Source organism: Nansenia antarctica, assembly GCF_963989245.1.
Source record: "Nansenia antarctica genome assembly, chromosome: 10".
Classification (NCBI taxonomy): Eukaryota; Metazoa; Chordata; class Actinopteri; order Argentiniformes; family Microstomatidae; genus Nansenia; species Nansenia antarctica.
In genome coordinates this window covers 22232470-22250720 of record NC_137680.1, presented here as the reverse complement: position 1 = coordinate 22250720, position 18251 = coordinate 22232470, and the positions used below count along the sequence as shown (strand labels likewise).

The window sequence follows — 18251 nt, the reverse complement described above, 5'->3', positions numbered from 1 at the left end:
AACGCGGAGATTGTATGAGCCCCGCGTCAGTCAGCCTTTCCGTAGAAATACATCGATATATCTAACGTTACATGTTTTAAGGCTGATCTGTGCATGATAGTGCTGCATTATGTTGATCTATTTATATAGATCTATTCTTGCCTATTCCTTATTACCAGTGGAAAGGGGGAAGGCTAAAACACTTTGAATGGAATAGATAGGACTTTCCGTTCAATGGAGGAAGCATGATACTCGCGAGTTCATCTCGCTTTCACCCCCGTTGATGTATTAAACAATCTAAGCAATCTAATCAGAGCAGTTGTTATTATGTAATATTATTGATGGATGTGCCATTTTTGATGGAGAGCAGTGAGCGGATGACTGGATGTGAGCATGTATTTGACTAATGTCGATAGATTCGCGTCGCAGGCGCAGCATCATGAGCGCGACAACCGGAACCGGAAATATTTCCGGCTTCATATTATCGGCTCTATATCGGCTAAAATTTAATAAAACCGATAAAATATTTAATAACATTAATTTCCCAATATCGGGCAGATAAATATCGGCGCCGATAATATCGTGCATCCCTAATGAGTACCTACACCGTTCCAAATGGAAGCGTCAAGCACAGCCTTCCCATAAGGAGCGCGATTCACATTTACGAGATGTACAATCCTGCAGTGTTTCCTCTACATGCATTGATTCGTGGCGGGCCGCCACAAATTATTTTTCTCCGCCACTAATTGATTCAGTCCACTTTATGACCGGAGAACAGAAAAAAAGCAGATTGAAGCTAATTTAGGCCGCTTTCAGACCTACATTTCGTTCCGACTTAGGGTGTAGTAAGTTACAATATGTTACAATGTTGGAATTAACCTCGTCGGCGACGTGCTTGCAAAACAGTTTTGTGATTGGTCCGAATTTAGCGGGACATTTGGATTTCTGGAAATCCCTTTCTCTCTCTTCGCCCGGCGCCCGGCCCTTTAATCCCGTATCCTAATGGGAAATGCAACATCATCAGCGACGACTGTGGGTTATTGCATTTACTGCTGTTCTCTGGTTCATGTTCTTATACCAGTGCTCACTATAGACTAGGCGCAGTGGTTTTCAACCCTCTCCTCGGGGACCACCAGCCGTTCCACATATTTGATCTGTTCCACCACCAGCACACCTGATTCAACTAATCAAGTGCAAAGCAATTATGGTTTGTACTTGATTAGTTGAATCAGGTGTGCTGGTGGTGGAACAAATCAAATATGTGGAACGGCTGGTGGTCCCCGAGGAGAGGGTTGAAAACCACTGGAGAGTATTTTAAATGAACATTCGTAATGTAGTCTGATATTCATGGTCAACTAAATCAGGCTATTTTGTGAAACAAATAATGTTCCCGAGCAGCCTCGCACGCTAGCTTCGAACTATTCATAGCATAAACGTTGGTAAATGTCACAAACGACACAGTATTGGCAGGGGGAAAGAAGGGGAGTCGAATTTTTATTGACAACAGATTTACATGCTGGAAAAACGTGCAGCAAAAATTCAGGGAACATTTGGACGAGACAACGGAGCTGTGGTCGCGTGGTCTAACTACAGGGCAATATGCTCTGGGCAAAAATAATCTATTGCCTCTAAAATCACCAACAGAACGGCGGACGGGTAAACAGGGCTCATGTCGCTGTCATCAAAGGTAAGAGTTGGTTTTCTTTAACTCAGCTGATGCATTACCTTGCTGTTGGTTGTTTACCGAATTCTCCATCTGACTGTCACACTGTGATTTTACTTGTGTAAACAGTTAATGAGTAACGTTAGCCCGTTTTGTGCGTGTACTCTCATGTAGGCCTACTTCATATTGATGAGCTGATGATCTTTCATTGTGTGTGTGTGTGTGTGTATGTGACTGTCAGTCACAAGTTTATATTCCACGGATGTTGTTCAGTGCTGTATGCGCGTTCCCGATTCCCTGTGTACTCTACTCTTTTTTTTTTTTTTTATTTGTTTTTCAGATTTTATCCCTTTTTCACCCAATTTGGTAGCCAATTTAACCCAACTTAGCATCCAATTATCCCCTGCCTATTGCATTGGATCCGCCGCCCGACCCCGTGGCCGGCAGTCCCAGAGGAGGGCGCCAGGCAGACTAGGCTGACTGGCTCCTCGAGCCCAGTACCGTTATTCCGGCACCCCAGGGGGCGGTGTTGCGCGACGGATCCTAGTCCAGAAATACTCCTATACCCCCCTCGGAAGCGGCCGGCCAATATGCCGCTTCCCGTGTGCCTCGGCCATATCTGGAGTGTACTCTACTCTTGTGTACTTCATATTCGATGAGCTGATTATCTCTCGTGTACTTCATATTCGATGAGCTGATGATCTTTCTGTGTGTGTGTGTGTCTTAGCCTGTCAGTCACATGTAGGCTATATGTTCAGTGCTGTATGCGCGTTCCGCATGTTCTGCTGCAGCTGTAGGATATCTTGGTATTTGATCACCTTCTATATAAAATCAGCTGTTCGGCTTTAATGGCTTAACCACTATTTATTTATTTATTTTAAATGTTGCCACCCTCTGGTTTTCGGTGAAATGACGTCTTTGTTTTGAGCGCCAGTGCGCGTTTCATGCGCGTGCACGCGGGAAAAAATGCGCACGCGAAGTTTGAACACTCCACCACTAATGTGAAAAATCCTGGAGGAAACACTGTCCTGTTTATTTCGAAATAAATTATTACCTGTGGCATTTGATAGCGGATGATAGACATATTTAATGTAAAGTTATCTATAAGAACTGTGATTGGTCCGCTTGGTAGTGTCACATTCCGACTCTCTCGTAGGCCTTAATGCGGAAGCCATGACAGAAATGTCATTTACTTTTTCTGTAATTACTTATTAATAAAGATTAGAAAAATTATGATACCCATCTTATTATCTTAGTTTAATGTCATTTCAATGCATTATAGACATTTTCTTTACAACAAGCATAACAAAAAAAATCGCTATTATGCCGCTATGAGTACACCGACCAACGCAGAACTATAAATTGGGAGAGCCCTTGCATAGGCTACGGCGTAGTAGCGCGTAAATTCGACGCAGAAGTATAAATTGGGCTTTAGGCTACTATTAGATGATTGGTTGTTTTAGGCTATTGGGCGATTTATTGGTTGACTGACATTAACTATACTATTGTAATAGTACTCAGTTTGATTGTTAATTACACCTATTAATTTCTACTTCCTCTGTTAATTAGTGATCTTACTACTAATCAATGCTTGCAAGATGCTACATATAATACAATTATCTCTATCATGTTGGTGATGATAATATGGATTAATATGAATTAGCATATACTAATTTTGTGTCATTATTATCATTACAGTGGACAGAGCTATCCGCTTGTTAAGTCGTGACGTGTTTCCGGGTCCAACGTTGGCTGAGGCGCTGTCTTCGAAATGCCGAAATAATAATAATAATAATAAATTATATTTATATAGCGCTTTTCCGAGGCTCAAATACCCTGACAATATGGAGAAAACGGGAAAGTGCTGTGTCCCTTGTTGTATGAATAGATCCGAGTCTAAAAAACTATTAAACTGTCATTCTACCGCTGTAGTTCACTGGTGGAGGGAATTTCTGGTTTGGACTCGGAAATGGCTAAACGTCACTTTTGACGTCAGACTTGTCAGGAGAAGCTCCAATGTATCCTGTAAATGTACATATTATTTTGTTCTATTTTGAATGTAAAAATCGATCAATAGTAATCTTACCTAGATAAACAAGGTTATTTGTGGTATTGAGACCAAGAATTTGCAATCAAACCGTTAAACAAGAACAATTACGTTGAGTTCCTTTTAATAAAAGTCCTCGCAAAATTTCCCTTGGCAACCAGGCATTTTCCATGGGAGAAAAATAGATCCCTTCATGCATTTGAGACTGGATGTGCCTGTCTGCATTCAAACTCATGATACACCTATATTGTAGTGGACGTTCTATAACTGCTGCATTCCAAAAGAATGACATGGTCTTCTTCTTCAAAAAACGATATTCTTCAAATTTGGAAAAACGTATAATGTCGGCGTAATGATACAACAGCGTGTTGTGTCCTGTGCTGATGTCCCTGCACTGCGATATTCCATGTTAAACATTGGACTTTCACCACAGAATAGTAGCAATTCTACGTGAAAGGTACAAGCTGCAAGTAGACGATAGAACATAAAAGTGACTTACCTTTTCTTTGTGTGAAATTTACGGTCACTATTACACTAATCTGAGAACACAGGGAAAGTACGCGCGGGCTACTGTCTCCTATTAGAGCCGTATCACTGCGCTCGGAGGGAGTCGACGTCTCCCTTCTTATCAGCTCTCATTGGTCGACACAAAGCTCTATCTCATTTCCGTTTTGCAAACTGCACTCTGATTGGCAACGCATGCAAAGAAGGGGCGGGACAAGACATTCAGGAAATATAGCCATATTGTTTCAAAACTGCGGTGTTTTCAGAAATTGCATTGTAAACGTAAATTTACTCTGTACAGTAACTGGCAACACGGTCATGTACAGTCATCACATCCAAAGGAATCATTTAAAACTATAGTTTTATCAATACTTACTTCTTGAGACTTGATAAAGACATAATTATGGGGACTGCAGGCAGCCATTTTGTTGTGTTCAACAATTCAGGTTTTACATCATTTAATGATGAAGCACAATGATTAGATAAGGCCAACCAATGTCTGAAATGTACATTTGAAATTGGTTGTGTGTGCGTGTAAGTGTGTGTGTAAGTAAGTGCGTGCGTGCGTGTTTCAGAGTGTTTAGTAACCCCTGCCCTTTATGCACTCCTGTAGATCTTATGATTGAATAGGTTTCACCCAGTTCGATTCTCCAATACAGTTTTGGGATATTTAGTTCCCTTGTTGAAATGCTAAACATATCCCTATAAGGGTGAGGCTAAAACAGCTCTGAGGTCATCCCACTTCATGTCACACCACTGAGTCTATACTGTAGGCTACATTTGTTTGTTTTTAACAAAAAGGCTGTCCCCTTGTTTGTTTTGGTATAAAGTTGAGAGATGGCCAGAGCTATGGTTGTGAGGACTAATCCATGATATTGAATTGATAGCTTTAAATGTATTTCGAGCAATACATTATTTGTTAAGAAGATTTGTTTTAGTGTAGTAAAACAACATTTGTTGAGGTAGACAGTTGTACTAAGCTCATTAGGAATGTATATAGGCTAATGCCCTCCATATGTATTGGAAAGAAGGAGCATTTTCTCATATTTTAGCTCTATACCAGCAGTTTTGATTTGAAATTAAACAATTACTATGGTCAAATTCTAAGCTTTAATTCAATGTTGTTGTTTTTTTTCAGATTGGGTTCACCATTTTGAAATAACTTTTTAAAAAACATACTCCAAAAGTATTGGAAAAAAATAAATAATATCAAAATAAGTACTCATGTTGAGTCGACAATCCTTTGCATGCAATAACTGCCTGAAGTCTGCGACTAGTTGACCCAACCAGAGGCTGAGTATGTTCTCTGGTGATGCTATACCAGGCCTGTAGTGCAGCCATCTTCGGGGGGGAGGTTTTAGGTAAAAAAAAGAAGATTTTACGTAAAAGAATAAATGCACGTTCAATTGGATTTGAATCTGAAGATTAACTCGGCCAGTCAACAAATGTCTGGTTTTCGGCCCTGAAAAACTGAACTCCCTAGTTGCTATGGCATGGTGTTTAATTTTCTTACTGGATGACGGAGCGCCATCCAATGAATTTGTACACCGAATTAGTTAGCCGATTTTTGTGGCAGTTAGACAGTTTTAGCCAGTTCTAGTGGCAGCTATACATGCTCTAACCATAGCACCCCCATCACCATGTTTCACAGATGAGGTGGTAAGCTATAAATACTTCCTTCACTTTCATTGACGTCTCTTTGGTCCTCATGTTGACAGACACCAATAGCACACTTCAAAGGTAAATGCAAAGCCTAAAATCAATAGGCCTACTAGACAAATGATGTAACAGAATACACCTGACTGACCAGAAACACCTGTCAATCCAATTTTCAAATACTTTTGGTGCCCTGAAATAGGGGACTATGTATAAAAAGGGTTGCAATTTCTAAATGATGAATTGATGAGAATATCTACTTTAACCTAATAGAAATTGTTGGAGTATAGAGAGAACACAAAACGCTTCCTCTTTCCAATACTTATGGAGGACACTGTAGGTCATATTCTTCAACAATAATATAATCATATTTGATCATCTTGAAATGAACATTAAACAAATCCCAGATTGTGCATTTAAGATTATGCATGCATAAATATTATTTTTCTATGTTTTCTTTTTTAAATTCACAACATCAGCTGCAATAATATCTAACTTCTTCAGATGAATACTTAGTGCTAAATTAAGATGTTACTTCATTTGTCAATAGTATCTATTTCTGTAGGCTACTGTAGGCCTACTCGTTACTCGCAACACCAGTTGCAAAAGGAATTCAACCTATTCGAATCGCATGAAACAGGCATGGCAGATAATACATCAGGAATTGGAGTCGAATAAAATGCAATGCATGGCGTTACGTCCTGGCGTTGGTATTGTGTACACATCTGTCTGCAGCGTTTTCATTCGCTGAAGTAAGGTCAGGTTTAGGTTACCTAGTCCTAGAGCAGTAACACTAAAATGGTATCGGCCACCACCGCGGCTCTCTACTGTCCATTACATTACACACAGGAGAATCGCGTCGTAATCGCCTGTAATCTGAAGACACGCTAAAGCCTGGTTAAGTTGCTAAACCTATTCATAGTCTCGCTGTCGAGCGAGAGCATCGACCATCATAACCATTCCTCGATGAAAGAGAGGGCTCTTCCAGTAAGGGGATTCGATCAGCCGATGGTTTGGCAGGTCTGCGCCGACGGAGAAAATGTGGGATGAAGTTGTGTCGTCTGCGCCGTCTGCGCCGGTGATGTATGGCGCTGGCATAGCGGTGACAGGGATCTGTAAGTCATGGCCTTTGTGGCTCATGTGTCTTTGTTGCATCAATTTGAATAATGTTCGTTTCAAATCAAATACGAAGATTAAATACATAACTGAGAATAAGAGAGCAGTGAATACAGTTGGTATTGCTGATTTTTTTTTTGTCTATAGAGAAATTATAAAGAGACTCAATATTAAGAAATGAAATAAACAGTCAAAACAATCAGGATGGATAATTTTCATCTATTTAATCATTGTAGTTCTTTCACTATGTTTGATTATCTTGTTCTCAATCACTCACAGGAGAATATTCCACTTTTCTGTTAAATATTAATGATCAAACTATAATATACATGTTCAAACCTAATATTCCTTTTGAAATTAAATGAGAGTAGTATCTTGCATTTCTTTATCCATTGTTTGCAACAGTTACCATATACATTATGTTATGACACTCCTCTTCTTTTCTGCATCAACGACTTCAGTATTATGACTACAGTATTATTTTGTCGTTGATATCATTCCCAGAAACATGTTTTCAGCTAAATGTACCATACTATTATTCCAAGAGCACAGGTGTAACCACACAAAAACGGTCAGAAAAGACACTTGAAAAACAGCATTGCCTCTTCTAAACATCCTAAACTCTGTTTAGCTTCTCTGCAAGAGATCCAGTCCATGTTCTTGTTGTTGTACATACTGTATGTTATACTGAATACTGAAACACGCTGCACTCAAATTATTATGTGGGAGGAAATGGATTGTTTCCTAACAGCGTGTTATTTGTTTATTGGAACCCCCAGGCCTGGTTCTGCTAAGAAAATGGATCGCTGGTGGTGTGTGTCAATGTCCAGTTCGGTTGGAGGGCAAGACAGTGCTGATCACTGGAGCCAACACAGGCATTGGCAAGGAGACGTCTCGTGACATGGCACGCAGAGGTATGTTAACACACAGTGTATACAACCACAGTGTTTACAGTATACCATAGTAGTTCATAATGGTATGTGTATGTGTGTGTGTGTGCCTGTGTGTGTGTTTGTCGTACTGGATACTGCGGGTGGTGATGGTGTGTTGTTGTGGGATGTTCCTGGGGCGTGGGTGGTCATGGTGTGTTGTTGTGGGGTGTTCCTGGGGCGTGGGTGGTCATGGTGTGTTGTTGTGGGGTGTTCCTGGGGCGTGGGTGGTCATGGTGTGTTGTTGTGGGGTGTTCCTGGGGCGTGGGTGGTCATGGTGTGTTGTTGTGGGGTGTTCCTGGGGCGTGGGTGGTCATGGTGTGTTGTTGTGGGGTGTTCCGGGGCATGGATGGTGATGGTGTGTTGTCTTGGTAGGACTTAGAGTGTGGGAGGTAGAGTGGTACATTCAGATTCAGATTCAGATTCAGATAACGTTTATTGCCATTATGCTTGACACATTTGACACATTTGTTTTGGCATTACGATGATGATGATGATGAAAACCTTTATTGTCCCCAATGGGGAAATTTTGTTGTCAAACAGCTTAGTAGGGCAGACAGAAAACATTCAATAAATAAATAAATAAATAACAGTAGGTGCATTAATGCTTTTTTACATGTATACATGAACAAATACATACAAATACATGTAAAATACAGTAGGTGCATTAATGCTTTTTTCACATGTATACATGAACAAAAACAAATACAAATACAAATGCAAATGCAAAAACAGGACAACACAGGACATACCAGGTGCCCATTAGCACTGGGGCAGAGAGGGTAGGCAGGGAGGCCCAGATGAAGGGATAGTCGGTGGAGGTGGAGGCCCTGGAACTTTAGGAACTGTCTTGTCATTGGTGGTCATGGTGTGTTGGCTTGGGGTGTTCCAGGGGTGTGGGTGGTGATGGTGTGTTATTGTGGGGTGTTCCAGGGGTGTGGGTGGTGATGGTGTGTTGTTTTGGGGTGTTCCAGGGGTGTGGGTGGTGATGGTGTGTTGTTGTGGGGTGTTCCAGGGGTGTGGGTGGTGATGGTGTGTTGTCTTGGGGTGTTCCAGGGGTGTGGGCGGTGATGGTGTGTTGTCTTGGGGTGTTCCAGGGGTGTGGGTGGTCATGGTGTGTTGTTGTGGGGTGTTCCAGGGGTGTGGGTGGTCATGGTGTGTTGTCTTGGGGTGTTCCAGGGGTGTGGGCGGTGATGGTGTGTTGTCTTGGGGTGTTCCAGGGGTGTGGGTGGTCATGGTGTGTTGTTGTGGGGTGTTCCAGGGGTGTGGGTGGTCATGTTGTCTTGTGTTGGGGTGTTCCAGGGGTGTGGGTGGTCATGTTGTCTTGTTTTGGGGTGTTCCAGGGGCACGGGTGGTGATGGCGTGTCGGGACCTGGCGCGGGCCGGGAGGGCTGCAGAGGAGATCAGACGGACCACAGGGAATGGGAACGTGGTGGTCCGTCACCTGGACTTGGCCTCTCTCTACTCTGTCAGGGAGTTTGCCAAAGAGTATGTTGTCACTGAGGACCGCCTGGACATACTCATTAACAATGCTGGTGAGTACAACACGGGGCTGCTGTGTCACAAATGCATTATTACATGTTGAAAGTTGATCCATGCTGACAGTCCTATGTGTCAGTGAAACAAAGCAAACAATACAGTATCTTTTTTTTTCTTTTTTACATTTTGTGCAATGTCATTGTAATATCTTCCATCCATCATAAAATGATAACAGGGGAAGGTGGTTCTGACTAATTTAACTAATAGACATGATGAAATTGATTGCAAAGGAAGGCGGAAAGGAGGTAACACATCCAATAAGTTCTATTAATGAAATGTTATTTTTTACCTGACTTTTGGTTAAGAATCAATGGGCAACCGTGGTATAATGTTGCATCATGACTGTCACATAATGACATGTAGAAAACCTTCCATTAGAGTCCACATGCAACCTTGTTCCAGTGTTGTGTGATGACCGTCAAATACAGATTTTCAGAGTAAGTAAATAGGCAAAAAGGTAATGAACTATTATTTTCAACTGTGATATGGTCTGATGCTGACTTCGTCAACTGCCAATGTTAAGAACACGTACATCTTCAACCCATGTGCAATCATGGAGCAATGTTAGATGATGAGCATCAAATGACAACCGTAAGTCTACGTTGAAAACAACCATCCAGTAACAACGTCTCTGTAAAATAGTCCTACCCAGTCGGAAAAGACGATGGACATAACAACAAGCAATCAACTACAGCCGTGTGGGAGGGTGTTCTTGGAATATACTAAGGCTCTCCCATCACTCCGTTCGGTTCAATCCAAGCCAGATCGGCTAATCAACAATCCTCCTGAACTCCAAAGGAGGAGTGAAAATGTGTGTGCTTTGGGGGGTTTGGCTACGCGAGACTAGTCAAGCCTCAGAGTGCTAATCTGAGTCCTCCAGCTTCTTCCAAGACCTGTAGCATTGTTCCTCTCTGGGCTGTCCAGTCCAGCGTTGGTGTTCTTTCAGATTTGATTGAAAATTAAAGTGGTAACTATTTATATAAAACAATTGCCTCGTGTTAGTCTCCAGGCCAAACTAGAGATACCATCGAAGACACTTGCTCAGGAAATGGCAGAGAGAGGGCAGGAGCCATGCCCCTCTCAGACAGACACATATCTAGATGCTGAAGATGATGTTGTCAGACACATGGCCATCGGCGAAATCTCCACTAGAGACTTTTCAAATCCTTGATTCTGCCCCCCCCCCACTTTTTAAACGAAAGAAATCGTGCGTAAACATGCTTAATACACTGTTTGGCCAGCCATCATATTCTGGCTGAGAATGTGAATTGAGTTGCAGATTTTTTAAGCCCCTGATATGTTATACTCCAAAAGATTGCCACGGAGGAGTAGCGACAGCTTCTACCATCCCTGCTTTTATGCTATGCCTATGGCATCTTTGGACACGGGCATCAGGCACGCCCACTTGAAAAAAATGCTCAAGATGAGAAAGGTGCTGACCCACATGTGTAGAGTGCAGACTGCAAACCAATAAAAATGAAGCGCCAAAAACACTTGAATCTTGTCTTTCTTTGGAGAGGGGATGAACATTTTTACTGTGACCCTTTTATTGTGTCTCCCCCACTTCCCCAACCAAAGTTTCGCCCTTGCACATGGCTTTTAAAGCACCAGATCATCATGTTCATGGTTGTCCATCAGGTGTGATGATGTGCCCAAAGTGGATAACAGAAGACGGCTTTGAGACACAGATGGCTGTCAATCACCTGGGACACTTCCTGCTGACCAACCTCCTCCTGGGGAAGCTGAGGAGCTCTGCCCCCAGCCGGGTGGTGAACGTGGCCAGTATCGCACACAGAGGCGGTAATGTGGCTGCCCCCTAGTGTTTACCACTGGTGTTTAATGTGTCTGTCCTCTAGTGTTTACCACTGGTGTTTAATGTGTCTGTCCTCTAGTGTTTACCACTGGTGTTTAATGTGTCTGTCCTCTAGTGTTTACCACTGGTGTTTAATGTGTCTGTCCTCTAGTGTTTACCACTGGTGTTTGGTTACAAATGCTATCAGTTAGCGGTTAGTGACAGTGCCCCGGTACAGAACCAAAAGTAGATTCCATAGACGTTCAGGGTAAGGAACCAAATGTGATTTTGTAATTAGGTGAACTAATCCTTTAAATCCATTAGGTTACTACAGTCACTAGGGCTCTTCTTTACAAAATGACAATTAGACTGTAATTTACACTACTATACTACAGCGACTATACTGTACTGTACTATACCAATGTTATAATGATGCTGCTTATTATTGATCACTTTCAAATGAGTGAGCATGTGTTCAAGCAGTTTTGATAGGTGTCTACTAACGATTAAATGTGAAAGGTTTTATTTTATTTTATTTTTTTACTCCAGGCAAGATCCAGTTTGACGATCTGTTCTTTGCCAAGAGGCCGTACAACTCCCTGGTCAGCTACAGCCAGAGCAAGCTGGCCAATGTCCTGTTCTCCCGGGAGCTGTCCCGCCGGGCCAAAGGTGAGACGGAGGAAACGTTTACCAGAGGGACTCTTCTATGAGTGACATGAAGGTTCCTGTTCCATCCAAGACCGGCAGTCTTAACGAGTGTGGGGGCTATGACCATCAGCTGTCCCATCTCGCTGCAGACTAGATTATAACGAGGACCTACAATGGAAATAAATGTGTAGACTTTGTTGAGTTTTTAATATTGTATGTGTGTATTGTTGTACTCCAATGGCTGAGGCAACTTCTGTGAGTTTTACAATTTGTCAAATAAAGCCGTTCATTTCTCCACCACCGCGGTGGTCCCAGACACAGGGGTGACGTCCTTCAGCCTGCACCCGGGCGTGATCAGGACAGAGCTGAGTCGCCACGTGGAGAGCTGGTTCCCCATGCTGAGGGCCATCCTGACGGCCCCCTCGTTGCTCCTGATGAAGACCCCCACCCAGGGCGCTCAGACCTCCATCTACTGTGCCGTCTCCCCCGGGCTGGAGGCCCAGTCCGGCTGCTACTTCAGGTCAGGACTGTGGGCTTGTGAACCCTTCATTGCACCAGTCAGACAGAGAAGGACCAAATGCAGGGAAAACGGATTGTGTTTTACGCTTATCCACCATAAATTTGACTCATTTCTACTTTTTGTAAAATACGTATGTAAAAACAGAGGTAACAGACGGCGTTACTCTGTTGTCCATTGACACATATGAGCTTCATACATGACGAACATCCTGTCTGAATGATGCCTAACTTGAGGTATTGGGCAGAATAGGACTTAGCTGTGCAAACAGGAAACCTCATATCATACGTTATGAAAGTCCATACTTACATAAACTGCAGAATGTATACATCACTGAAGACACTCGTCACTGTTGAACACAGGCCAGCCCGACTGGTAAGTCCAGACTTAACTAAGTCAATATGTGGATTGTTTCGCCCCAAGGTTACATTTTCAGTTAAAGGAAAAATAGTAATTTATTTGTAGTTATCATTAATCACAAACCTCTTTGACTCTCTGCTGGAAACCGTTACTTCCCGTCTCCAAAAACGACGAGTGCCTCCAGTTATGTTTGTTATTAGTTATGTTTGCATTCTGCACTTTATGATGTACATTTCATTGCGCTTTCAGAATACTCTACAAACAGCATGTTGTTTTTAAATGGTAGTTTGTATTTAACAGTGTGTTTGAGAAACCAATGATTATTCAAGTAAACAGAGCAAAGAGTTGCTGCCTGGTGTTGAAGTAGACAGATCAAAAATGACTTCATTATTATATATTGTATTATATAGCTATGTATGATTTGGTCTTCATGTCTCTTGTTTGTGCATGTCTGTGCATGTCTGTGTGTGTGTGTGTGTGTGTGTGTGTGTGTGTGTGTGTGTGTGTGTGTGTGTGTGTGTGTGTGTGTGTGTGTGTGTGTGCGTGCGTGTGTGTGTGTGTGTGTGTGTGTGTGTGTGTGTGTGTGTGTGTGTGTGTGTGGGTGTGTGTGTGTGTGTGTGTGCGTGTGTATGTGTGTGCGTGTGTGTGTGTGTGCTGCAGTGACTGTGCTGTGAAGCAGACCACCCCAGAGGGGAGAGACGATGCGGTGGCCAGGAGGCTCTGGGAGGAGAGCGCTCGTCTAGTGGGTTACACCGACAAAGACTGACACCTCCCCCACCACTAGACCCAGGACCAACCCTTCTCTAACCCCTCAGTACTCCCACACTCTGGGAAACAGTCTTTAAAATGACTATGACCATGAATCAGGAAGTGATATTATGTAGCGATAGAGAAACAGTCAAATGCTGGAGAAACGCTGGATGCTGGTGGATGCAGGTTAAAACTCTGGGAGAGTAACTGCTATCCACCATTTTAAAAAAGGCGTGTTTACGTTTGTTTAACTTCCATTATATCCCTGATACATCTATACTGTATGTATCTTCTGAAAGGGTTAAAATCACATGTGTTGTCTCCCACAAATGACATATGCTCCTAGCTAACCATCTGACCAGCAACTGACTTCTACTACAGACAGAAGGTGAGGGACATGCACACACAGCAAACTGGCTAGTGTTATTACTCTGAGCCTCCTCTATTCATTCTTAGCCCCCCCAGAAGACTTTTCTCTAAGTTATCAAAAAAAACTTTTAAAAAGATGAATTAGCTAGTACAGATGTCTCGAGACTACTGAAAGGGAGAGGATTCAAAATATAGGCAACAATCCCTACAGGCTGAATCCCCATCTTGAGATTTGGGTGTGTAAATTTGATTTGTGCCATTCATTTATGTTATTTGGAGAATTATGCAAAACATGAGTAATCCAAGTTATGTGGTTGCAACACTAAGCATGTTGTACAATTTTAAAGTCATGATATGGAATTCAGACTGTGAAAAGTCAGGAGTAGATTTTGTGTACTTGAATAGCATAATAACATAAACATAACATGTTGACATGCGGGCATATAGAATGTTTAATTATTTTTCCAGCACTCTATGAGATCAAACAATTTCCCTTACTTGCATAGAAAGCAGTTAGACAATCATATACCTCGCGTCTTCACTTCTTATAACAACAACACACTCAGCAAAGTTGCGCCACCTAACATGAAGCTATAATGCGCCAAGCATGTTGATAAGTAGTTCCCTAAATAAAGTATTAGACCAAAATATGTTGGCAATGAAATGTTTCATATAGAAATAATAGCCTACTACTGCATACTGGAACTCTGTTAGGCATGCTACTTAAAGCTTCATTTTGGAAACCTAAATTACAGAAGATAATCTGTCGCCAGGTGAGGTTCAACCGTGAGCAGGTGTATCAAATGATTTTTCTGCAGATTGTCTGGATAATGAAATCGGTTTGTTATCCTTATTCTCCTACAATTGTAAGAGACCCAGGGACTTACCCTTAGTGGTGTACACATGTTTTTATTCCTCTTTTGGTGAAACTGCAAGATTCTTTTATGAACAAATACATCAAATGTAATCTATTATTTGATGGGGGTCACTCTGTGTTTTAGACCAAAAATGTTATGGAGGAAAAACTCCTGTTATCATGTGCATTTTACTTTATTTGAATAATAAATGTGTTTGTGGTGGGTTTTAACCTTTTATTCCATGTGTATTCCAACAGTGTTTTATTTGACATGCGCATTATGGTTTCAGTCACTCACTGCTAATACTATTCTATGCTAATATGCTAATACCAGCTAATGCTAATACCATGCTAATACCAGCCAACGGCGGGGTGCCATTGATAATTCAGCCACTAGAGAGCAGAAGAATCCAGCAATTCATACAGAGTGAAGGCAAGGTAGAGTAGTACTAGATTCTTTCCAGGATTTCAAACACTACAATTGAACAGAATTGAGGTGTACATACTTGTCATCTTATCCAGAGAAACGTATAAGGGCTCTCAAATTGGGAATCTGCAACAACCTTAAATTAATGCTATAATGATCTCCACTGTGTATTTTAGTGCTTGCTATTATGTAAAGGAACAGTAATATGCTCAAAGTTATAACAAAACACTATGGACAGACTTAAAATTGTGTAATGTCAACATGTGTCCCTGTACCACATCATTAGTTAGATCCATCCTTGGGTCTCAGATGAATTGGACATCCTTATTTAGTGCAGCGACTTCGCCTACAGGCTAGAAGACCTCAGGTTCCAGACTGTCACCGTTCTCTACACTGGCGTCAGTAGGGGGATCAAAGCTGTGAGGCCATTGGAGTCATAATCAAAGGGAGAAGGTTGCTTAAATAGTATGATGATCCAGAAGAGACGAATGCACACAAGTTAAACACACCACAACAACACACCATGACCACCCACACCCCTGGAACACCCCACAACAACACACCATGACCACCCGCAGTATCCAGTACGATAAAACACACACACACGCACACACACACACACACACACACAGGGAGGTGCAGTGATAATGTAGATGTTAAAAGGAGGTCACACCTCACTTGCGTATATTGAGAGAATTTTACATAGACCAAATGAAGACTAAAGATTCTCACAGCCCCATCAGTTCAACTCCTGGAAAGTCTTAATTTTTTTAAAAAATTTTTTAGGGTTAGGTGCTTTTTCTTGAACACTGCTTTTTCTTGAACACAGCTTTTTCTTGAGATTTACAGTACGATACAGTTTTCCTTCAATTCTAGTCTGAAAAACACTAAGGGCCGGTTTCACAGACAAGGCTTAAGCCTAATCCTAGACTAAAAAACATCTTCAATGGAGATTTTACATTGAAAGTGTGATTTAGTCCAGGACTAGGCTTAAGCCTTGTCTCTGAAACCGGCCCTATATATCTCTTTGACAATCCTTGACAGTCTGCTAGTTATTCACTGCATAACCCGAGTTGGGATGGTAAACTCCCTCATCCAGTTGAAATACCCCACACGATATTGAATCGATTGCTGTGGCATAACTAGTTGACATCAGGTGTGTTGGTGGGTCACGTGTGTTTACAAAACAAATGATGCATGTCCCAGAGTCTTGTGAGCTTGTGTGAGAGAAACCAATTCTCAGCGTGAGATACCGTTTACACATACTTCCAAACACCGCCTCATCATGTTGAACGCTACAGGAGACGTTGCTGTACAAAAGCCCCATAACACGGCCCATATTGACACACATACTGAGGTTGTTGGTTCTCGTCCTGGGTCCAGCTCTCCACACTGTCCTCCCACTAGTCTGTTCCCCCTCTCTGCCCCACTCACCTTTTACAGTAAATAAAGTCTTTATTGCTCAATCAATGACTGACTATTAGGGTAGATCCCCACAACACACACGCACACACGCACATTAGCATACACATACACACACACTCTAGTGCCTCTCCCAGCCCCAGAAGGCCTATGTGTTCTGGGCTAATGCAGTCTGGTGGTGTGGCAACATTGATCTGTTGCTCTGGGCATTAGTGGAGGTAATGGGGGGGTGGCACCAGCTTTTCCTCTTACTGCTACACTTACCGGTTCATTTTATAAGCCCCCTGTCTCCCCCCAGATCATTCCTGACCTCTGTCTCATGTTTGTAGATCCACAAGGGTTGCATTCATTCAGTAAGGGCTCAATGGGGTTTAATGTTAATATGCATACTTGTGTATTGTGTAGAACAGACCTGCCTCTCTCACATGTAGAGTAATGAGTCATATCACTCTTATTCATGACATGTCCGTCTACGTGGTTCTATACACCCTTCTGAAGGTGACGAGGCTGCTGCACTTAGAACAGATATTATCTGTAGGTGGGGCAACGCCATATGTAGATAAAGGTGGAAAATCTATATAAAATCTATATAATTAGTATCATTGTAATGTTCATATTTTTTTGCTTAAAGCACATTTGCAGTTTGAAATCAGTTCTGTCCCCATAGTTATTTATTCATATTGACCTTTCCTTTCATAATCGTCCTGTAGTAGGTATATGGTACAAATGATTAATTTCTCAGTACGGATGCACACTCATAAACAGTGTCCCTGAAATTGGACGTCATTGGACAGAATTATGCTCTTCGAGGGACACCAATCAACAGCCTATCAGCAACAAATATAAATCCCAAAAAGTAATTTGTTTTGTCTGGTTACATAAAACTGAGGATTTAGTGTTAAGGTAAGACACTGATTCAAATGACACAGTATGTGCACAGTATGAACCATGCTATTTAAATTCAAACCAGAAGTCAAGGTAAACAATGTCAATGGTGCATCTTAAAGAAGAACCTTGGATTTTCCACAGCGTGCTAATTGCTGAACATGACAAAATGTGAGTAAAAATACCCCCTGAAAATAAAACTGTTTTCATCTATGAGTGAATAGATATTGATTGCATTTACTAATTTGGGGAAGTGAGGAATGTGCAGCACCTGCAGTCTCAGCACCTTTCCCTTGGTGATCAGTCTAAAGAGCGCCACCGTCTGCCTGGCTGGCTCCCACAATCCCCTCCACTGATCTGTCTCTGTCTGTGTCAACAACAACACAGGGAGGAGCTCCATGCAAGATCCCAATAGTCTCTCCTCTCCTATTCTCAAAAGCATTAGAGAGGAAGCTCCTATGTTCTTCCTCTTAGATACTCTCCTCCGATACGTTTTAAGAAGGAGCGTGTAGATCGGAGAGGAGGGATAGAGGAGAGACCATTGGGACGACAACCTCTGTTGACGGCTATAAAGCACTCCTTAGACTAAGCGGCTAATTAGCTGGCAGAGCACATGTCTAGACGATGACAACATACCTCCTCTACTAACGGTGTCCATATCGTTCTTCATTGATCTTGAATGTGTTTCAAAATGATAACACTAACTTTATCACTTCATGATAACTGGCAACATTGCTGATGAAGGGATTTGCCGACACAGTTTGTGGTTATCCCAATGTACTGGACAATGGT

The 18251-nt window shown here is 42.1% G+C and overlaps 1 protein-coding gene across 1 annotated transcript; it reads left to right on the top strand.

Annotated features, from left to right (window-relative positions):
- Window positions 1–6888: 6888 nt before the first annotated feature.
- On the top strand, window positions 6889–13516 carry LOC308166590 (retinol dehydrogenase 13; the record flags this gene model as incomplete). The annotated part of the gene is made up of 7 exons (XM_080540920.1): window positions 6889–6964; window positions 7745–7879; window positions 9238–9429; window positions 11072–11233; window positions 11775–11894; window positions 12189–12393; window positions 13411–13516. The coding sequence occupies 7 exons, from the start codon at window positions 6889–6891 to the stop codon at window positions 13514–13516; spliced, it is 996 nt and encodes a 331-aa protein (XP_080397046.1).
- Window positions 13517–18251: the final 4735 nt, after the last annotated feature.